Below are 22,962 nucleotides of genomic sequence, written 5' to 3'. Positions count from 1 at the left end.
CAACCACAGCACAGGCCAGGCACCGGCACAGCAGGATCTGACCCGCTGGGGTTTGCGGCTTGGCTGGAGCCAGAGGCTCTCCGTGACTCATCCTAAGGAGTCTGGAGTTCACGGCTCCGGCTGGAGGCTCCCCTCGGGAGTGCTCCGGGCTCAGTTTACCGTGCCCCTGGGAGCAGGCTCGTGCACAAACACGGATGGAGAGTATAGCTCGCCCGTCTGGTTGGAGACATTGACTTGGACTGAATCACTTGGGCTTGGGGGGTACCAGGACAGCCCCCACAGCAGACTCCTGCACACGATGCAGGCTTGCACTGGCCACTGCTGCCTGCAGCATCTGTGTTCCTGCCTCTCTGCAGATCAGAAGCACACTTCGGCATAGCAAAGCATCTTTTCCCAACCAGCTCTCCGCCAGCAAAGCTGTGTTACCCAGCAGTGCACGCTCCTTGCCCAGCACACGGACATCAGAAACACATGCACACACATGCAGACCTCATTATACCTTCGTAAATTCAGCAGGGGCCAAGGATGATGTGCTGCAATATACAGCTCTGCTTTAGCTCATGCAGCCCAGCCTACAAAGCACACAGCTCTTTGCTGGCAGAAGTCCTCCAGGCTTCCAGCTTTGCAGGTCAATGTTTTTCAGCTTGGGCTCTGCAGACCCCTGGCTGCTTTGTAACACTCCAGAATTGATAATTAAGCAGGTTTAAGCCATCCAGCTGGGCTCTTCTAACAGAAATCTGCACTGGGGGAAATTCTTCAGGCTTTGCAAACTAATAACGCTAGGAAGGACATGCCACAGTGTGCTGAACCTGGGACAAAGGGCACACGTGGCTCTGCCCCATCCAGGGGGAGTTTTGCACCATGGTGGATGCATCCTGCCTGGGTTTGTAGTCAGGGACTGACCCTACACACCGATGCACGCAGATGTGCAAGGAGAAGTTTTAGCCCCTTCCCCTTGTCTGCTGAATGAAGGTGGTTTCATCCCCCCACTGCAAGCCACATGCTCAAAACTCCCTCCCCAACACCAGCCTCCCCAACACATGCCCCTGAGCAAACGAAGGAGGTGCCATTAGCCTCCAGACTACCTTAGCTTCAATTAGGACCCAGTGGCAGCTGAGCCTAAACAATAATCTTTCAGCAAATCCAACGCCAAGAGATCAATGGTCCATACGCCGGACTAATACCGCCGTAACCCCTCCTGCTTCCATCACTGTCGATTGCTTTGCGGTTTCACTTCACTTCTCCACCTGATTGGCCTTGCTGCAGCACTCATTACAAGGTGACACGCATTGCTTTTCCCCTCTGTAACGAGCCTGCCACAGACCCAGCTCAATCCTTCCTCTTCTCCTCGTTTTCCTTTTAATATGCCACAATTATATTGGCTTCTCTGCATGGATCCGCTCCATTTAGCGCTGCCCAACACTGCTTATCCTGAAAGATGTTCTTTCCATCCACGGGGCAGACTGCACATCTTGCAAGTTGTTCTGCTGCTGCTGGTACGCGTTGTGTCCCAGCATCTGCTCTTCTGAGCACGCTTCATGGTTCCTTTGCTCTGCTCCTACCCTAGCAAAATCCTCCCCTCAGAGAGCAGAGATGAGGATGCTTAGTCTCAGTGTCTTGCTGTGGCTCTGCTCCTGTGTTTTTGGGCTTTGTCTGATCACCAATGCAGCCCCCTCTGCCACAGCCCTGGGCTCCTCCAGGAGGACCTTGCCCCTCCAGCCTGACCTGAGGTGGGGTTTGCAGTTCCAGGGCACAAACCACAACTCCAGGCATTGGAAGCCCTTCAAAGCAGACAAACCAAGTGTCACCTCCAGCCCAACTCCAGACAGATTCATGTCTCTGTGCTGGCAGGACCAGGCTGCTTTGGCAGTGCGAGGTGCTGGCTCCCTGGCCACGTGTGACTTCCAAGGCGAGACCTTTCCAAGCTTTCGGAGGCTAAGTCAAGCCAAGCCCCTGAAACGCTTAGTTTCCACTCCAACTGTCACAGCTTTACGAGATCTTCCACTCCTGGCAGCCTTCGCAAATGTAACAGGCATAAAAAACAACGGGCGTAACCCACGGACAGGGATTGCTTCCTCCCTCGCCAAGACAGGCCGCGGCCCTTCCTCGGCAGCCAGGGCTCATGGAAGGAGCAAAGAGCAGCCCCCAGCCCACCACAAGTCACCTCGTGGGCAAGCCCTCGGTGTCCCATATGGCTTCTCATGCCTTCCAAAGGGCCCTGGCAGCCAGGGGTGAACTCCCACACCAGCAGGAAGCCCTGGGATTTCGGCCTGGCCTCAATGCGCCAGAGCTCCTCTGGGGACCTGGCTGGACTGCAAACCCCAGCCCTCCCCTTCCAGCGCTTGTTGATATGTTTAATGAAGTCTAAGAGGTTACTGAGAGATGGTTTTCCTTGCCACTGGCAGAACTAATGAGCCCTGGCAGACTGCAATCCTCTCAGCATTTTCTTCTCATCACAGATGTCAACTATCTTCACCAGTTTTGAGGGACTGCAGATTCACTTGTCCAAAACCTGACAAATCCACACTTAAAAAAAATAAAATCTACAGCTTTGTGATCCACTTCAATACACCAGCTGACAGAGGGGTTCATTTGTTTGTTAGCAAAGCATATTTCTTAATATTTCCTTCCCAGCCGTCATCTGGCCCAGGGACAGATGCTTGCTTTGCTCCAGAACCTCATCTCCATGAGCTCCATTTCCAAAACCTCCTTCCATCTCCAGGAAGGGATACACTTGTATAGCAAACACAGGCAGCTTCTTGGTGACTTCTTCTGCACATCTCACAACTTTGGTAATCACAGGCACTCCCAAGAGCAGACCTTCAATGCCTTGGTGTGCCAAGATGTGCTCCCTCTCCCTTAAATGCCCTCTATTTTCCTCCCGTTCTTTTCCTCTCTCCCTTTTCTCTGCTTTAAGAGCAACCCTCCTTTTGAATCCAACAGCACTTTGCACAACAGGACATCCATCTTGCACAGACCTGCAGCTATTTCCAAGTGCATCCCTTGGACAGGAGCAGCGAGCCCACTGCTCCTGGCCCAACAGTCAAAGAGTAGAGCCGTCCTCCCAAAGCACATTGCAGCAGAAACCACCCTGCTCTGTGCACACAACCTCCTGCTGTACAAAATTCGCAGCCATCACATAGAAACCAACCCCCTGGATTTTCCAGAGGCTCTTGTTCCCAGCAGGGCTACCCTACAGTATGGGCCACGCTCCCGGGGCAGCCAGCTTGGGATCTGCAGGGCCACCGGGCCGGGCTGAGAGGCAGCGGGCAAGGAAACACAGGCACTAAAAATAGGCTGTCTGCGGTAGGGGCTGACCACATTTATTAGCAAGCCCGTGCCCTGGCTGACCACAAGGTCAGCCTCCGAGAGCTTGGCCATAATTCACTCCGTGTCTGGGCAGGAAGTCTACTGGAGCTCAGAGAGATGTCCAGTAATAGAAGGATGTTCCAGGAGCTGGGGCTATTTTCGCTGTTTTCTTTCCCTTTGCAGACAGGGAACCTTTCAGGAGATGCATTTTGTGCTGCAGAAGTAGCCAGGTGCTCTGGGACAGAGAGAAGGAGAGGAAGGAAATGGGGGTGCAGCTGGAGAAGACAGGAGGGAGTTTACGGCTGGGCTTCCTCTTATCAGACAGCCTCTTATTCACAGCAGGGCTAAAAGATAGCAGGGAAAAATCAGGGCAGTGGCAGTGGGGCCCCAGACCTTTGTGGGCTCCTTAACGCCCTAATGGCATGCAGCAGTGTTTAATGGGTTGCAGCTGGGGTGTCAGCCCAGCTGGGGGTGAGTTGTCCCTGCTGCTTCCCCACAGCTGTGGGCTAGCAGGAAAGACAGGGGTGCAATGGGAAAACTGTCATGGTAATGGATACCTAGGGATGCAGAGGAAGGGTTTTCCTTGCAAAGGCATCCCAGGGACACCAAGACCACCCGACATGAGTTGCAGCCAGCTCGTACCTCCGGCCAGCACGCGGTGGGCTAGCAGAGCAGCCCCCAGCAGATGCAGCAACCCCACTAGGATGATGCCAGCTCTGAGCCTGAGCCAGCTTAGCCCCAGGGGAGGAACAGCAAAGGAGACAAAGCCACAATGAGCAGATGCCTGCCTTTGAATGGCAGCCTGCAGAGTGGCTTAAGAAGTCTCTGCCTTGTGGTAGTGCTCCAATCCTGGTGGCTGCACATACATAATTGGTGCTGGAGCCTTTGTGTGAGGGGTAGTGTGTCCTTGCTGAGTCAGGCTGTCACCCACCGAGGTCCCCTACCTCTGGCAATGCTCTCTCCCATTGCCCTGCTGCTTGCACTTTCACCCTTGCAGTGGGGAGGAAGCAGTTCCAAGGCAGAAGCATCTCCTTATGGTACGCGCTGGGACCAAGGTCTACCAGGTACAGAAAACGTGAATACCACAAAAATACCACCACGCACTGACACTCATTTAGCCTGAGGACAGGCTGAGCTAAGACCCTTGCCTATACACTGAGCAAACCCTGATAACATCCTTCCAATGCCAAGACATGTCCTTTTATTGATCCAGCACCGTGCCTCTGTTCTGGCTCTCTGAGCTCTCCGTGAAGCCAATGTGAGCAGCCTTTTGGCTTCAGGATAGCTTGCAGAGAGTGAGGGATGTAGGGGCAGGTAGAGGCTGGGCCAAACCGTGCTTCCCAACCAGGAATGTTCTGCAACCAGCTCGTGTGCTGATCAGGGCTGCAGTTTGGATTGAGGCCGGTGCTTCAGCCAGCTGGATAATGAAAGTATCCAGAATTGTAACAGGAAGAATTAAAAAAATATAATTGCTAATGGGGAATTAATTGTTAATGTGGTATCACCATTGCAGGAGGGTGTGCCCAGTGTGGCCCTGCAGGGATCTGCTCTTGGCCCATTGCTAATCACTCGCCTTATCAATTACCTTGCAGGCAGCATAAAACTGGTGTTGGCAAAGTTTGCCAAAAACACAAATGCTGATGGATATCACAGAAAGGACAAGTCTATCTCCTGCAAGCCCATTCACAGAGCTGTGTCTTGAGGAGAATAACTCCACAATGGCCTTTCAGGTGCCATCTGGAGATGAAGTGGCAGAGCAAAAGTCGGCCTGAGACACATGGAGATGCCACGAGGTAGGAAAGCACTATGTAACGAGGAGGCAGAGCTGTCTCGGTGGGAAGCACGCACCATCGGCAGCCTCCTGCTCGGCACACACGTGCTGTCCTCCCGACCTTGCCTTCCCCAGCGTGAACAGTGAGCGGCTGTGTACAGGCAATTACAGAAATTCCAAAACACTCCGTTGCACACACATCTCACCCTGGGGAAAAGCACAGAAAAGCAAACAACACATGACAGATGTTAGTCATGTCACTTAATGCATGACTGAATGGCAGGCCAATAGTGTGGGAAGAGAAGAGAAGAGAAGAGAAGAGAAGAGAAGAGAAGAGAAGAGAAGAGAAGAGAAGAGAAGAGAAGAGAAGAGAAGAGAAGAGAAGAGAAGAGAAGAGAAGAGAAGAGAAGAGAAGAGAAGAGAAGAGAAGAGAAGAGAAGAGAAGAGAAGAGAAGAGAAGAGAGAGAAGAGAAGAGAAGAGAGAAGAAAGAGAAGAGAAGAGAAGAGAAGAGAAGAGAAGAGAAGAGAAGAGAAGAGAAGAGAAGAGAAGAGAAGAGAAGAGAAGAGAAGAGAAGAGAAGAGAAGAGAAGAGAAGAGAAGAGAAGAGAGAAAGAGAAGAAGAAGAGAAGAAGAGGAAGAGAAGAGAAGAGAAGAGAAGAGAAGAGAAGAGAAGAGAAGAGAAGAGAAGAGAAGAGAAGAGAAGAGAAGAGAAGAGAAGAGAAGAGAGAAGAGAAGAGAAGAGAAGAGAAGAGAAGAGAAGAGAAGAGAAGAGAAGAGAAGAGAAGAGAAGAGAAGAGAATGGCTATGACCACAAAACAGTTCAGGGAAGACTGATTTGAGCAATGGGGAAAAAACAAGAATTGATTTCATGTAAGAGTATGCTGTAGTCTGGCCTCTGGCATGGACATACACACTACTCCCTCCTAGCCTTGCATATGGGATCTTAAAGAGCAAAGAGGTGGGAAAAGTTCCAGGACAATCCCTAACCTCTGGGAACTGCAGGCTGGGATGGTGCAGGGCATCACTCTGTCTTGTACCGAGCTTCTTGGACCTAGCATAGTGATGCACCTCACCGCTGCAGCCACTTTGATAAAAGGGTTCTAAAAAACAGTTATATATAAGATGAACGATGCAGAGCAGATGCCTCAGAGCTGTCAGTCACTGGGACCAGCACTGTGCATGGCTCCAGCACCCAGGAAGCCTGTTCTGGGTTGAAATGAACACCAGCTGCTCCAGGGAAAAGCAAAGGGGAAAAACAGAGCACCGTCTGTCCCTTCACAGAGCAGAATCCAAAAACAAGGCAAGCATGAAAGATGCCTCTCCCAAACAACCATCCAGGCTCCAGGCACTGGTGCAGGACATCCCCAGGAATTACACACAGTAACTATACTTCTATTTCAAATTTTTATAATGGGGAATAATGGGACAAAATCAAGCAGAGAAAGGGGTTGGATGCCCCAGGCTTTGCAAACCCTGTTTGTGAAGTGATCAGTGGGAGCAAAGCTCTGCTCTTTCTCCTAGGGGGTACGGAAGGATCCTAAGATAGCCTAACCTGCTGAGCAGGCACTAGCAATAGATGGTAAAACCGGACGTGAGAAAAGCAGCAAGGGATGGAAGAGGGAAGAGGATCACAATCCATCTTTGAAAATTCAGCGATGTGCAAAAATAGAAATACTCCAGCTGTGAAACAGGGGGAAAAAAGGCAAGGAAAAATCATCCCACGGTTTCCTCTCTCCCATCCCATCTATACTGAAATACAGACATTTCAAAGAGTGAGACAATTTTGCAAAATTGCTATAGAAAAATATACCCTCCTCTCTCCCCAAACACGCCCAAGCTGCCAGAGGGTCTGTAGTGGTACCGTGTCTGTGGTGGGGACCCACCTGAATCCCAGCACCTTAACTGCACAGCATTTGAATGACTGCCAAAGACCTCTCGCATGTCTACAAACAAACCACGCGTCCCTGCATGAAACTAGAAACCACCTCCTACACAGAAAATGCAGGCAAAACCCAGGAAACTTCCCCAGAAGCAAAGCTACCAGTTTAACCCTGCCAGATTGATGCCCGTGGGACTTGCATGGGCTGACTGATATAGGAGGAGAGCCGGTTGCATCCCCGTCAGCTGTCATAAAATCTTGGACAATGCGGCAAAGGGCGAAAAGAAGGTACCCACAGATGGTTTTCTCGTGGAGAAGCCAATTTGCATGGCTTTGCTGTGCGTTTCGAAGGCTGTTTACCGGCCCAGACTTTGTCTTAGCTGAAATGTGGGCAGCATCTCTAACGAGGCGCGTGCGAACAGGAGCTCCTGGGAGGCTTTGCAGCAGAACCGATTGCAAAAGATTAGCGCCGGGGCTGAAGGGAGCAAGAGAGGAGGGAAAGTAATGAAACAAAATCTCTCTTTCTTTTCCTCAGTTGAGGAATGATGGGGGCTAATTGCTTGTTGCTGGTGAGAAAGAGAGGAGATAGCGGCGTCTCCGCTCATCGATAAATTAACCCCGGCATGTGGCATCTGAAACGCATTCATTTCCAGAGACGTTTATCTCTTTCTCTCCTCTCCCGGGTGAAAACATAATTATTGTTTAAACATGAGTTAATTCAGCAAGGTGAGGATCAATAAAGCAGAATTACTCCTCTTTTAAAAGCAGAGAAATCTCAGCCAGGGACAGACGTGGATATAACTCCAGTGCAGCTGACGGATGGGGAAAGGGCTCCGCTTGTGGCAGGAGCCCGGGAAGAGGAGCTGCCTCCTGCCTGGGCTGCTGCAGCACCCAGCCTGATGGGAACAGCAGAGCCCATCCATGGGCAGTCGCAGCAATGACTAGGAAGAGCTGGAATCACCCCTGCACATACACTTTATAGCCTGCCACATCTCCAACATGTAAACCCTTCCTATGTAGAGTTTTGGCAATGCCCCGGGGCTTCTCCCTTTCCTTTGACAGAGCCCAAGCTCTGCTATGGAGATGTCTGCCCTGCAGGGACCTCTGCCAGCCCTGCTGTCACACGCCTGAGCCCCTGGCCAACCACATGTGCAAGCCTTGCAGCAGGCAGCACCGCTTTTTGCTCTGCTGTGCTTTCCCTGTCCCTGTCCTCTGGGCAGAAGTAAATCAGGCACATGCCCACACCGTGCCATCACGCCAACCTGTTCCGACAGCTAGCTCCTGCAAACCTTATCTCTTTTTCTGTCCCCTTTCAAGTCTACCCCATGCATCCCTTTTTTCCTCTACTAAATTCAAGAGCACCCCAGTAGCTGTACAAAACCACCCTGGCTGGCCTGGGTCAGTGAGCTGAGCGCTGTGACAGCCTGCCAGAGCCACCCAGTGTGACGGATCAGCGGCGCGGAGAGATTGCTTTAGCAGCAATTGGATTAGGGCATGATGCTGCCTAGAGCAAGCACGGTGTGGGGCATCGCCAGGATCAAGCCATCCTCTGGAACAAGATTGTCCTTGGGCTCTGCTCAGGGAGGGATAGAGGAACCTGAGAAACTCCTGCAGATCCCCTCAGCTCTGACCTCCCTCACCTGAAAACCTTGGGGTTTGGGGAGCATTCCTGACTCCTGCATCCTAAAATGTGCCCTTCACTCCTCCAGCTCCAAGGAGAAGGACCGAAGATGAGCAGCAGAGGGGTTAACACATGAGCAACCTCACCAGCGCCGCACCCAATGCTGCTTTTATTAATTCATGTGGCACTTTGCAGGACGCTCCAGTAATCACCAGGGTGCACGTGAGAGCCAGGAGCGGGTGGCTGGCCTCACTGCGCCGTGCTCCTGCTCACTTAACAGCTTGTCACATCCTCCTCGCTCAAGTATTCAGTGCTAATGCATCTCTTAAAGTGCTTCATGAGCTATTAAAGTCGAGCGTGCCTCAAGAGCATGATAAATGGACTCTACGCCAGTATCTTCTCCCCACTCCAGCCAGTCCCTGCCATCAGTGGGATTAATCCAACCTCCCACCCCGCTCCCTCTGCCCAAGTGCCCAGCTGGCACGGGATGAGTCCAGGGGAGGAGGGGAGGCTGCAGCAGGGCACAGGGTGAGCTCTAGGCAGGGGAAACAAGCAAACCTATCGTGTGTCCAACTCAGTGCCTCCGGGGAACAGCCAGATTGAGCACAGACCTGCAGCTGCCCTGCTAGCCTTCCTCCAGCTCTTATACCCAATATTTCACCCTCTCTCTGTGGCCCCCGTCTCCTTTTCATGTCCCCCCGTGCAGAGCAGCCTCTCCGGCTCCTGCAGATGGAGAGAGCCCTGCCTCCCTCCACGCACTCCCTCCAGGTGCCTGTTGATGCAATCGGGTCTCAGCAGCTCCGGTTTCGAGCTGGTGCCCCAGACACCTCCCTGCCGGATGCAGCCGGGCAAGGGAAGGAGGAGGGGTGTGGGGACGGGGAGGATGTGCTGCCAAATCCCTGAATCCTGCCAGATCATGGAGCAGAAGGTGGGAATCGCTTCAGCTTGCCTGGAATTGCTGCCATAAGGACCCAGGACCATGCTCTCTGCACTGGAACGCTGCAGCCCGTGGCAAAAACTCATGGCCAGCACTGGCAGGGAGCAGCCGTTTGCTTCTGCCTAGACAACACATTTCCACTACACAGATTCCTGAAATACCTGGTGAGCATCTCCCCAGGTTTGGGCACACAGGTTTGGGCTGTCCCTGCAGCACAGAGGGAAATAACACAGTGCATCCAGGGGATGCTCGAGCAGCTCTGTGCTGGGTCCTTTGAGGTACCTGCTAGCATAGCAGGACCAAACAGCACTGCACACAGCTCAGCACCCAGACACTTTGGGCAGACACCCTGGGAAGGTGCTGAGAATACACCCCCGTGACATCTAGTGTGCTCCCTCTGTATCCAGAGCATGGCTGTCCCCATGCAACAGGGATGTGGCACCAAACTCCAGCTTCTTCACGTCCAGGCAATCAGGGCAGCATAAAGCCACCCAGCTGGATTTAGAGCAGCTCAGCAGGGTGCTCTGGCTGGGTTCATAAATCCCACCAAACCCACAGAAACACAGACATCTTCATCCGACAAATACAACTGCAGCCAGGTTTACTGCCAGGAAAACCAGGCAGTTTGTTTTTTTTTTGGGGGGGGGGCATTCTGTCCCACTTCTGCAGGGCTGCCATGGGTGACACACCGTGGCAGGACTCAACTGGCTACCCCAAAACTGTCCTGCTCCAATCTGGACCCAGGATTGCATGGGGTCCTCCAGCTCCCAATGACACCAGCAACTCTAGAATTCAGTCTTTCTAAAGCCCTACATCCCCTGCTCAGATGGAGAGGCATGAGCTAGTGATGGGTACACAGGGTGGGTGGCACGAGCGGTGAGGAGAAAGTCCCCACAAGGAGGTGAGAGCTGGATAGGACATCAGTGACAGTCACAGGGTCGGGTGACAGGCATTGGGGCTGCCAGGTTGCCACTTCTTCCCACCCTCCTTTCCCTTGATGGTGCAGAAAACGTGGAATAAAGGGAAGGCTGCAGGGCTGCCCTGGGACATGCAGGGGTCTGGGTGGGACGAGGCACATTGAGAGGGACCAGAGGGCACTGCTGGGATGCAGGATGCCCAAATCCTGCAGGAGGGGATGCACACATCAAGCAGAGGAGAAAATGATGACATCCACAAATATTTGATCAGGCAAACGAGACAGCATTCCCAATTCACTCTGGGAGAGAGGCCAGAGGAGCAGCACCCGCGTTTTTTGGGACCCCCCCCCCCATCCCGGTGGGAGAGCTGGCACAAGACTCACCCTGCTGGCTGTGCCTCTGAGCGTACACCACCACCACTGCGGCGAGCACCACGCAGCAGGCTGACGGGACGGGGTTAGCCATCTGTGGAAGCAAGCACAGGCAGGAGCAGTCAGGGTTTGCCCCGGGGGAGCTTGCAGGCAGCGCGCCCGGAGCCGCACCGTGCCGGGCAGGAGCAAGGGGACCGCAAGGAGATGCCACGCAGCAAGATTTCAGCTCAGCAACAGGGGGACTTATTGCAAAAGGAGGCATTTTGCCGGCGCACGCTTCGTCGTTCAATGGCCTGTGGCACTTTCCAGCAGAGCTGCCAGCAGACCCAGGTGCCTGCAGGCTACAATTCGCCTTGCACGACTGCTGCAGTTTCCTCCTCTCCTATCCAGCTTCTCCCTCAAGATGTCAAACCCTGGTGCTGCGATCCCTTTGGCAGCTGCAGCATCACCTCAGGAGAGCTGTGACCCGCTCAAGACCCTGCTCACCCTGAAGACGAGCCCGCAGGGTTAGGGTCCCAGGAGATGGGGCCATACCCAGGCTTTTCCAAGCAGCAGTCTGTGCGTAGGGTGTGCGAGATGCAGATCCCAGCCCGATACAACAGCAGCAGCATTTCTGGGTGTGCAAGAGGTGGCATGACCCCCACTTCTCACGCAGCACCTCCTCTTGCAGCTGGGGGCTGATGGAGGGGACCCGAGGCAGGAGGGAGCTGCTGGGGACGGCGATGGGGAAGGAAGGGCCCAGCTGCCAGCCCGCCTGCCAGGAGGTGAATAGCACCGCGTGAAAAGCAAATTACACCTTCAAAACCGTTTAAACCTCTCTAATCTACAGCGCCGTATCGGTAACGCGTGGAGGATTGCCTTTTAATCTGGAACATGAGTACGGGCTCGTTAGCCAGATGGCATCCATTTAGACCTAAATAAAGGGGGAGCTGTATCGGTCAGCAAAAAAAAAAAGGCAAAATATATCCCGTTACCTAACACGGCCCTTGCATGGAGCCCAGATGGCCCCGGGTTCGCAGCAGGACATGAGTGCCTTTGCAGGGCTGGAGGGGAAGGCGAGTGAGGCTGGCAGGGTTTTGGGGTCCAGCAGGTTTTGGGGTGCAGCTGGGTCAGCCTGGCCCCAAATGCCTCTCAGGGGTAGGGATGCTGGGAAGGATTAGGGTGCCGAAAATGGGAGCCCAGAGAAGGGACAGGGACATTGCGGTGGCCTCACTGCTGGATTTGTGGCTCTGGGTTTGCAGCGTGAAGGCTGCAGCAGCACAGCACAGATGCGCCAGCCCCAGCCCTCCCTGGTCACCTTGAGCAAATCGCTCAGCCCATGCCTCAGTTTCCCCGCCTGTAAAGCAGAGATAATGAAGGTGACCTTCCTTAGAAAGCTCCGAGCGAGGAGCACTAAGTGCTAATTACAACATCGTTATCATTCCCTCTGCTTCTCTCCTGCTCCTCCTCTGCCGTGCCTGCTCCCCGCTCTGCATCCTCCATGTGTCCCCTGCATCCACCGTGCTGCAGCCACCCCAGGGTCCCCATCCCGCTGGAGATGTCCCCAGGGGCTGCCACCTGTAGGACGGGACCCCCCCGGCTCCCTAAGCAATCACCCTGCTCTCTGAAGCATGAGGTCTGCTCGCTGTAGCCTTAAGCTTCAGTGCCAACGTGATCCCAAGCATCACGCTCCCCACCTACAGCTCCTCCTGGGGACCAAAGCCACTTTCCCTCCCCGCCTGCTCCTCCTCTTATCAGTCATTAAAATAATTGCTACTGCCTCTGTCTGCGTGCCTGGCAGCCTCACCCGAGGCCAGACCCGTGCAGAGACAGGCACCATGGGGAGGTGATACTCGAGGGTGATGCAGGTTGGCTACAAGGGGGAAAGAGAGAGCAAGGATGTGGCCAAAGTCATTTGGAAGCCCCCAAACCCTCAGTACTAGCACAAGAGATCTCACCACTCGGCTGCCTTCCCCCCTGCAAAACTTCATTTCTTCTCAGAGACAAGCCCTGCAGCCAGGCAGGAACCGGAGCTATTTCAGTGTGAAAAATCTAGACAGAAAACCAACTTTTTCTCACTTGAATCGCAATTTCCCATGCAGTATTTGCTTTGTTTGCCTGTTTTGCCCAAAGCCATTTTTTTTTTTTCTTTTTCCGAGCACATAACAAAACCTCCACAATTTCTGCAGATGCTTCTAATGCAAATTTCCATTTACTGCATGTGCTCATTTAATGGTTTCTCTAACAGAAGCCAGCACCCTGGCAAGCGGGTGCACGGGACAATGAGCAGCAGAGCCCCAGCCATGCTCAAACAGGTGGGTCCCCAGGCTGCGTCCCCGTTCTGGCAGGAAACATATGAAAGGTGACGGTGGGGAACCACATTTATTACACAGCAAGCCCAGCGGTGGGGAACTCAATCTTCTGCAGAAAAGCAGTTTGGACAATATTTGCTTTTGCCCCTGTAGTGAATCATTTCTTGGCAGGAGAGGGGAAAGTGGAGCTCTGATGGTCAGTCTTAGAAGCTGATTCAACGTGGGCATGAGCATGGTCCCCCTCCGGCAGCTCTCAGTCTACACCAAATGCATTTTTAGCAGTGCTTCCCCTGGGTCGGACCAGGCTTTGTGTAAGCAAGATGTGGCCATGTGAAGTCCAGAGGCCACCCCAGCAAGCAGGGTTGGGGGCACAGCGATGTGCCATTAACTGGGGTGGTGTGATGGGGTGGGGGCAGTCCTAGGGCTGGCAGCAAGAGGGAAGGGGATCGTGTAAACAGGCAGAAAGGAGGGTGCCACCCTCCGCTGCACAGCCCCAGGGTGCTCTTCTGTGTGGGCAGAGGGATGGATCCTTTCCATCTCCCCCTTAAAATGATCCCCAAAACCATGGGGACACTTGCTGGTACGCCCAGCTGAAAACCACTCAGCCAGCCTGAGCGCATCTGCCAGAGATGTGCAAAAAAAAAACAAAAAAAAACAAACAAAAAAACCCACCACCAACAAAAAAACAACCCAAACCCTAGTTTCTAAACCTCACATTTGCACGACAAAGCCTTCTGTAGGGAAATTCCCCCCGGCTCTGCTGTTACAGGGCCCGGCTCTGAAGTGGTGATCCAGGAGAGGAAAAAAAAAGCTCCATTAACTCATTTCCTCCCCGTGCGGCTCTGCTGCAGCCTTGCCAAGAGCCTTCCACGGGCTCTCCGCAGCGCCGGTGCTGCAGGCGCCGGCCGTAGCTGCTGCCCATGTACTGGGTCTGGCAAAACCACCACAGCCCGTCCTGCAGACACCAACCAGAGCTGCTGGGGACCTGGGGTGCCGCCAGCTCCCGTGAGAGCTGCGTGGGACAGGGAGGTGAGACGTCCCCAGCCCTGGTCCCCACGGGGGTTGCATCTCTCGTGGCAGCAACGCAAGGGAAAATAGAGAACAAAACCTTTGTGACTTAACAGCTTACATGAGAGGCTTGTTAACAGCCCTAAAACCTGGCCTCGCAATGCCCCATCAGCACTGAACCTCACTTTGTAGCTTAAGAGGAGAGACAAGATAGGCATTGTCATCTCCTTAATGCGTGCTTCAGGAAGCCTTACCTGCAGGGTCAGCCCTGCCACTTGAAAGGGCTTCTTAAACCTAATCTAAACCCCAGATACCAACAGGGTGACTGGTGGTGCCCCCCAGAACAAGGGTGGCACAGGGATTGCCGGGGCCAGCTGAAATTAATTCGCTCCCTGCTCTTGAAGACAGTGGCTTTCCTCCCTCCACCTCTCCCCTTTCCAGAAGGAAAGAGAGACGGGCAGAAAGTGAAGGGAAATCCTTCAAAAAACATCCCAGCTGCTTTGGTTGGATGCACACTGAGATAGCCACAGGCTTCCACCAGGTGCATTCTCAAGCTTGGAGCCTTGCTATGGTGGCTCAGAGAGAAAGGCAGCTACCAGAGCTTCCCACCACGGCCACGGAGGTGAAGGAGGAGGCTCTCCTGGAGGCTGAAGCCAGAGCAGCTTTCCAAGAGCTCCTGCAGAGCCCGCCAGCTGGGACCATCCACAGGGACCTGGGAGCATCCAGGGATGTGTGAGCATCCCTTGAAACACCTAAGACTGATGAGGGAACTGGATCTTGGTGAGCTGGCTTCAAGGACAGGTAATTTCTGGCTTGAGTGGATCACGGGCATGTGATGAGCAGGGACCCAAGACCTCCAGGGAGACCAATCTCAGCCATTACCCTGCACCTGGAGGGGGATTTCACCTCCAGGAACAAGGTGGGTGTCTCTCCCCTTAAACCAACCCTTGGAAAATGATGAAGCCAGCCCTAAGGCATCAGGACACTGCAGCCCACACCCCGTCCCGCGGGGGATCGTGCGTGCAGCGAGGCTCCCTGCCAGGCTCATCCTCGCTCCCCAAGCATCACACAAACATGTCCCCAAGATCATCTCCAGCAACCCTGCCTACGAATAGCCCCTGGATCCACAGCCACCATCCCAGCCTTGTGCACGGGCAGCTGCCTGCCACCGCCTGTCCCCTCGTCCTGCCCAGGGGGATGTTTCCTGCAGCCTGTACCTGTCCTCGCCGCTGCCGCCGCGCAGAGCAGCCTATCTGCAAGCACAGGGCAGCTGTCCAAGCCCAGCCATCTGTTCCAGCGGTGATAAAAGGCAGCAGAAAGCTCGGCATGCTAATAAGAGATGCACGTCTTTGCAACTGGGAGGGAGGGAGGGAGGAGGCTGAATCCTCGCAGGTATGGGTTGCAGAGAAACACTGCCCCCAAGCCCCTTCTTCACCAGCCCCAGCGCAAGGAAGCTCAGGTGAGCAGCCACACACGAGCCCCAGTCCTTCATTCCCAATAGGCTCAGGCAGCCTTTGAGATGGAGGAAACAACAGCAAAGGAAGTTTCTGTCGCTGTTCTGCGTTCTCCCCCTTTTTACCTAACTTTTCTCCACGCTGAGCATTTCCTGGCTCCCTGCAGGGAGACATCACAGGAATCAATCAGATGTCTGCTGCCATTAAAGAAGTGCCACAGACGTTTTTCTGGAGCCTCTGTTAGAGTGGGTTCTAGGGTTTTGTTTTACTTCTGCAAATGCTTCTCGTAGAAGCACCCCTCGGCCCCCCTTGCTAACAAGACCTTGCCATGTAAACCCACTACAATCTCACATCAGTGACAGGGTATGCTGGCAGTTCTGGCATTTCCCAGTTCCCCTGCTTAGAAGCTGGAGAAATCACCCAAGATCAATGAATTTTGGGGCAGGTCCTGCACATGTCACTTCTCCAGGCTATGAGTGCAGCAAGAATGAGCTCTTGGTGTTGCAGTGAAACTTAGCACTACGACTTCCAGTCTCTGGTCACAGAAACAGAAAATTCATGATGGGAAAAAAAAAATATAAAAGACAAAACAAAACCCCCAAACAAAACCCCCAAATGCCCCATCAAGCAAAAAGCTCCAAACTATTCAGAAAGGCCCTGCTGTTGTACTCTGGGTTCAGTTTGTGATTTCCAGGCAAACACTTGCAGCATTTCTTATTTTTTGCTTGTAAGGCAACATTGCTCTTCAATTTTGCCCATCGTTTTGCTCAAAGCCCTGCTTTTTGCCCTGAGGACAGTCTGTGGCCAGGCTGATTTATGAACTCCCAAATACACCTTAAAAAGCTCCGGGGCAGAGAAAGACATCACAGCGTTAAAGTCCAGCCTGTATCATAGTCACGCTGTCCTAAGCGAAACAGAGAGGAAAGGGAAAAGCAAAATTAGGGAAGGAGAGGGATGCCCAGAATGAAGCGTTAACTTTTCGCGTCAAAAAATCCTCACATCCTTGCCCTGGCATGGTCCTGCATGGAAAAGCAGAGCTTCAAAACGTCCTAATTTCTCCTGTGTTTGCTTTCTTAGTGCAGGTGGATCAGGCTGTCCCGTGCCTGGTGCAAAACAGAGCTCGGGAGCTGCAGGATGTGCGGCTCTGGTACCCCTGGGAAAGGCTCCTTGCTCACTGCCATGCTCCCGCTGCGCTGGCGGGCGTGAATTGGATTTGTGACGGGGATGTGGTGGTGCTGCTGGCCAAAATCCCAGCACAGCCGCAGCCTTGGAGAGAAGACAGCAGGAGGATGGACGAAGTTTGCCTTCCAGAGCTCCTCCATCAGCTGGCCGTGGCACAGGGCAGAGCGGCTGCTGCATGCACCCGTCCACCCATCCCCTGCACGATGGCACACGGGGGACAGCAAACAGCACCACGAGCCCCCCAGTCTCCTCCACACCCCAGCCCACCCTTAGGGTGCAAACAACCTCTCTTTCCATTTTGGGGGGTGCTGGAGGCCTGCTGACTGGTGACCCCTGGCATCCTCTGCAGCAAGGAGCTCACAGCCCACAAGCCACCATGGGGACAGACTCCATCCCAGGCAGATGGGGCTTGGGGACATTTGTCCGGCACCTGCTGCAGTTTCTTCACCCCATTGGCCTCACACTGTCTCTTGGGGGATGTACACAAATGTCACAACAACTCCCAGTTTTTGGAGCAGGCAAGTGAAGCGGTGAGCAGGGGGAAACTGAGGCACGGGGCTGCTCTGTGGTGCCCTGAGGGCGAGAAGAGTGGCAGCACAGGGGGGAATTATCCATACCTACATCGGGTCGGCGATGCCAGCAGCACCTTTGACAGACAGAGGGATGTGCCACAGAGCCAAAACCAGGGACAGCACGGGGAGTGGAGGAACGTTTCTGCCCCCCCTCCCCACTAAACCCTCCTGGGAGATCACAGGGAAGGAACCAGCCCCCTTTCTTCAAACCCCCAAGTGTCCCCACCTCACCATGCTCCTTGCCTGCAATGTGAGCAGGGTTTCCAGCAAGATCTGGCCCTGCAGAGCCCCCCCACTGCTCCCCAGCATCACTGCATGCAAGGGGCACATGCCAGAGCATGGGAGCTCCCCCGACCGGTGATGCCAAAAAGGCCGGGGGCTGATGCAGCTCACCTGGCTTCCAACATGTCTTTAGGGGGGGTCCCAACATCACACTCCCACAGGCACCCCCGAGCCCCGCTAGACCATCACTCTGGGGTCTTGCCACAGCCACACCAGCAGCGTTTGCTGGGAGCAAGCAGAGGATGAGGAGGATGAAGCAGGGCTGGCCCGAGGCAGCTGCGCCGAAATAAAAGGCACGAAAGTCTCTCGCCCAAAACTACAGGAAAATTTAATTACCAAGGACAAAACACCATCTGTTTGTGTGGACTGTGACCTCATGCTGGCCCCTGGCTTTAACAGCTCTTAAATTAGCATGTTTGTTAGGGGGTATTAGCTGTTTGACATCAGGGAAGCTGTTCCCAAGGGGGCGAGGAGGGGGGACGGGGCGGTCGCGCACCAAAACGCATGCCTGGGCAGCGTGGCAAGCTCGGAGGCGGTGGGGCAGCAAGGATCAGCCTGGAAATGCACATCCCCCGGGACCTCAGCTAGCACATGCTGATAGGAAACATCCCCCAGCACTGCTAAGAGCCACTTTGGAAGCAAGGGTCCCTTCTGAGCACAGCCTCGGGTAGAGGTGAAGAGCTTTGGCGATCCCAAAACCAGCCGCTGCCAGCTGAGCTTGGGCACCAGCCCCTGCTTGGGCGACAGCCTCAGCTCTCAGCCTCTTTCCAGATCCACAGCCAAAAGGGAAAGAGAGAACAAGATGTATGCTCCGAGGAAGATTTTGCAACTGGAAGCCAGCAATTAAATAAATACTCAATACGGGGGAAATTTGGTTAAAATCAAATTTGTTTCCAGCCCTGCAAGGGAGGGAAAATGCAAACACTGGTACCAAGCCCAGGAACAGATTTATTCCCCAAGTGATGCCAAATTGGGCATGTCCTTTATTTCTTCCTCATGGTTTACAGGGTTCAGTATCCATACTACCTTCCTACCTACCAACACAGGCTGCAGCAAGCATGGTCTGCAGTCAACTGGGTTATTTGGGAGAAAAAACAACCCATAAGGGAGAGGCCCCACTTAGTGAGATCCCAGCAGCTTTTTCCTTCAGCACCTTTTCCTTCAGTTCTGCAAGCTCTGCTCCTCTCTGCCAGCCTTCCTCTCCTACCTCTGTGCCCCCAGAGGGGGTTCGAGGAGCCTATGTTCAGCCACTTCCAGCTTTCCCAAGGAAATCAATCCCTTGGTGAAAAGGGGCCAGTGATACGCATACGGTGTCTGGAGGCTGACCAAGGGTCTCTCTGAGATGATGCCCCCCAAAACAAGACTTGTACCTATGTCTGCAAGCCCCAAACTCAGTGGCAAAATGCGTCAACCCAGGTCTAAGACTGTGTTAACCATGAGAAAACCAGAGCCACGTTTCTAACAGGAGCACACCCAGCTGCCTGCCCCACGCACTGTGCAACGCAGAGCTCGAGCTCCGGAGGAGAGCACGTATGGGGAGCAGCAGGGAGGAACTGGGAGACCTTGCAAAGAGAGGATGTGCAAGGAGAGCACGTTACACATCCCCCTGATATGGCACGGAGCCCACAGGACCTCATCCCTCCTAACCGAGAGCTCTTTCAGGAGTCTTCATCCAGGGCCAAGTCCTCTGCATCCATCACAACACAAATGACCGGGGCGCAGCTCTCACCGCCTCTCCCCGGGAGGAAGGAAAAAGGCAAAGCCCCAGCGTGAGGTGGAGGGGACGGGGCCTGATCCAGCCCTCTCCCTGCGGTGACCCCATCCCCTCGGCGGCCCCGCCACCGCATCCGGCCCCGGGGGCCGTCCCCTACCTGCGCCGCACTTCCAGCAGCTTCGTGGCCGGCCAGATGCAGACCATGTGTGCGCTTTATCTCCGGACCCTTCCTGCAGGCTCCAGAGCCTTCCACTGCAAAAAAATAAAAATAAAACCCAACCCCACAGCCGAGAGTCCCCGGTGGCCGCCAGCCCCTCTCCAAAACTCTGGCTCGACGCGATCCGCCTGGGTCGTGTTTGTTTTTTAATTAGAAAATATTCATCAGCGTTTAAAAATGAAATAATAATAATAATGAAAAAAAAAAAAAAAGTGTCAACCAGCTGGGGCTGCAAAAGCCGTGGCGTTTTGGCTCCCGACCGAGCACTTTGATAGAAAGGCTCCTTGGAAAACGCCATAGAAAATATTTAATTTCTCCCAAGGCCTGCATATGGGGCTCATCACTCGCGCATATTACACAGGAATATTCATGTGCGCTGGCCTCCTGTTACAGGATGACGAGGGTTCGCCGGTGCAGCATGCGAGAGGGGCTCCTTCCTTTCCCTTCTCTGTTCTGGAAGAGGAAAGTGCTGTGCTTCACCTTCAGTCCCCAGCCATTCCTCAACGGCAGGAAAAAAGGGAAAGGTGAGCCAGAGGCTGGTCCGCTCGCATCCATCAGCCTGCTGCGCTCGCTTCCACTGCCGCAGGGCAATGCCACGGATGGGCAGCAGACAAGGGGAGTGCATATTTCTGCCCTGGTTTTGCTCCTTTCTCATTGCCACTCATGTTCCCACCCTACCTGGATGGAGGGGCCCATCAAACCCCAGCTCTTGAGCACACACGTGAAAAGGAGTCATTAAAAAAATACTGAACTTTCCAAACAAAATTTCACAATGAGTAGTTTGTTCCCAAATAACACTGTACTCACACATGCACAGACACACTCATTATCATTTTTTTGTGTGTTTTTTGCAATCCTTCCCAACCTGAGATGAAGTTTGGTGCCAGGTACTTTCCTAGGCAGGGTCAGCTAGATCTCACTAGGAAAACAAATATTCCAGGAAAACAACCAAACAAACAGAAACCCTTAAAGCACATCTGGAACATTGTTATTGTTTTGCGGGCTCTGCTACAAGATGGACATTGGTGATTTCTAGCAAAAGGCCATCACAGCAGTCACAAAGCACATGGGGATGAGGAAAGGTTGAGAAACATGGCTTGGCCAGCCTGGAGAAGGGATGGATTTGGGGGGACCTAACAGCAGGCTGCCAGTGCTTGTGGGGAGGTAATGGAGATGATGAAGACAGACCCTTCCAGGCTTGCCACAAGGAAGACATTTCCCCATGGGGACAGTCACACACTGCTGTGGGATCTGTAAGAGGTTGTGGGATCTCCAGCCTTGGAGTTTTTCAAGACCTAGACGGGCAAAGCAAACCGGTCTGAAATCGGTATTCACCCTGCCTGCAGCAAGAAGCTGGGCTGGAGACCTCCCAAAGTCACCCCTAGCATGGATGGCTGTAGGAATACACCATCACCAGGAAAAATGAAACTTAAAAAGGTCTCCCATGAATTCTGGGAGAGGGACAGCTCAGCTCCATGCTCCTTTCAAACACGTGCTTCTGTCCAACAACCCAGCTAGGTCAGTTTGCATAAACCTGACTGTCTCTCTGAACGCCACCTTGGATGGAGACCGCGGTGCTGCACCACGGCAGGGCACAGCCCTGACCCTGTGGGGACGGCCGTCTTCCCCACCTCCAAACCTCCTCCTGTGGGGAAAGGCTCTTCTGACACCCGTAAGTGATTAACGAGCGGCCAGGCTCGTCAGCACGCACGCTGCGTGCATGGGTGCTTGCGTGCGTGCGCGCTGCTCAGAGAGACTTGGCAGGGGTGGGGAGGTGGGGGGAAGCGCGCTGACAAGCAGATGATTAATTGAAATGCAAGGGGGAGGAAAAGTAACGTCCGCTGAAACTATCAGCCGGCGTGAGCATGGGAAAGAAATTCGGAGACACCGTCCCCATCCCCTGCTCCGCACGCATCGCGCCTCCCAGCCCGGAGCTGCTCGCCAGTCCCTTCCTGGCTTCTATTTTTGCAGGTGCAATTTCATACTTGAAAATAACCATGCTGCACACGCACGTATATTTCTTCCTCCCCGGCCCCCCGGCTCATTGCATGCGGAAACGGCAGCGATGGGAGAGCGAACCTCCCGGCGCGCGGCGCGCGGCAGCAATTAGCCATCCGAGCGCTCGTTACCCTGCACTGCTGGGCGCAGGTGCCCGCAGCCAGGGCTCTCTGCTCCTCCTGCACCACTCGTGCCTTTCAAGTGGGCACGGGCTCGAAAACACACACGACTTTACTGCTTTGCACCAAAATAATAGTAATCGTAATAAAAAAGAGGTAAGTGATAAAAAAGGCTGAAAACTCAAGCCTGGCTCAGCTCCGAAACTCTGCTCAGAGTCTGTAAATTATATCCTAAGCAGAGCTGGCGCGACTGCACCATCAGCAAACAGGGAGACCGAGGTGGAGAAGGGGGAGCGAGCTTCTGTTCCTCGCCTCGTGCTAGCAGGCTCAGCTTGGGTCACCAAATAAATCGCATTAAGACATGCAAATGGGTGCACTCCGGTCCCCAGCATCACTGATGGGCAAAGCACAGAGGGGAGCCCACCAGGTACTGAAGGCAGGACATGTCACAGGAGAGGACCCTGAGCTTCAAAGCCCTGGGCTGAAAAGCCCGGGATGTGATCTCGCTAGTGGCCTCTAGATGCAACTGTAGCACAGACAGTAAATCACGGCAGTGGTGCCTTCTGCCAGCAAGCGGGCTCTTTGCTGCCGTGCCAGCTGGGCACTGAGCATGGCTTTATGGAGCAGAGAATACTCCGGGATGCCCATGGAAAGGAGATCCACGTTGGGATAAGCCAGGACCCAAATTTAGGCTAGCCTGCACTCAGGAAGCTGATCCCCAGTCGAGAAGACCAGTTTGGAGAATTGATCTGGGTGCGTTGTTCTGCATTTTGCTGCTCAGGTAATGACAGGAGCGGTGCGCGATTGCATCGGAGGGCTTCGTGAAACACTTGTACGATTGACATGGTTTAACAGACTGCTGTTTATGAGACAGAGCAGTATTTAAAAGACACATTTCTCTCAGAGCCGCACATAAAATTTGATAGCTAAATAGCTGTAAATGCTACTGAAGGCTGACAACTCGAAGAGGAATAGAGGGTCTGTCATGCGGAGTATCCGCCAATACACCCGGCCCCGCAGAGCCGACGAGACTTCCAGTCTCATAAAACCTTTTTTATATTGGAAGTGAGAATTTGTGCAGCGCATATGAACTCTCTTTTATTGGGCTGGTGTGATGCTGAGAAAATGCAGTTAAAGTTGTACGAGTCCTCCTTGGAGCGCTATTGGGGCGCCTATAAATCAAAAGCTTTATCCCGGAACGTGTTTACTAAATAAACCAGCTTTAACTCAGCTCGTGTGAGCCGGAGGGTGCCATTTGCACCCCCGTGCCCCCAGCTAGCAGCTGCAGCCTGGCTGCCTCCCCTGCGTCTGTCCAGCCCC

General features: G+C 53.8%; 1 protein-coding gene across 10 annotated transcripts in view; it reads right to left on the bottom strand.

The window, feature by feature from the left end:
* Positions 1-22,962, bottom strand: part of CNTFR (ciliary neurotrophic factor receptor) — a gene marked incomplete at its 3' end in the record, with an annotated part of 175,304 nt that overhangs the window by 63,880 nt on the left and 88,462 nt on the right. For 9 of the 10 annotated variants that reach the window (XM_082784089.1, XM_082784081.1, XM_082784086.1 and 6 more), the window contains one exon: positions 10,818-10,899. The exons of the other annotated variant lie outside the window; for it this stretch is intronic. In XM_082784089.1, coding sequence (XP_082640215.1) covers positions 10,818-10,899 — 82 coding nt within the window. The remainder of the gene's footprint in view (positions 1-10,817; positions 10,900-22,962) is intronic. 10 annotated transcript variants of the gene reach the window in all.

This window comes from Aythya marila (assembly GCF_965140915.1).
Source record: "Aythya marila genome assembly, chromosome: Z".
In the NCBI taxonomy this organism is placed as follows: Eukaryota; Metazoa; Chordata; class Aves; order Anseriformes; family Anatidae; genus Aythya; species Aythya marila.
This window is presented reverse-complemented; position numbering and strand designations above follow the sequence as displayed.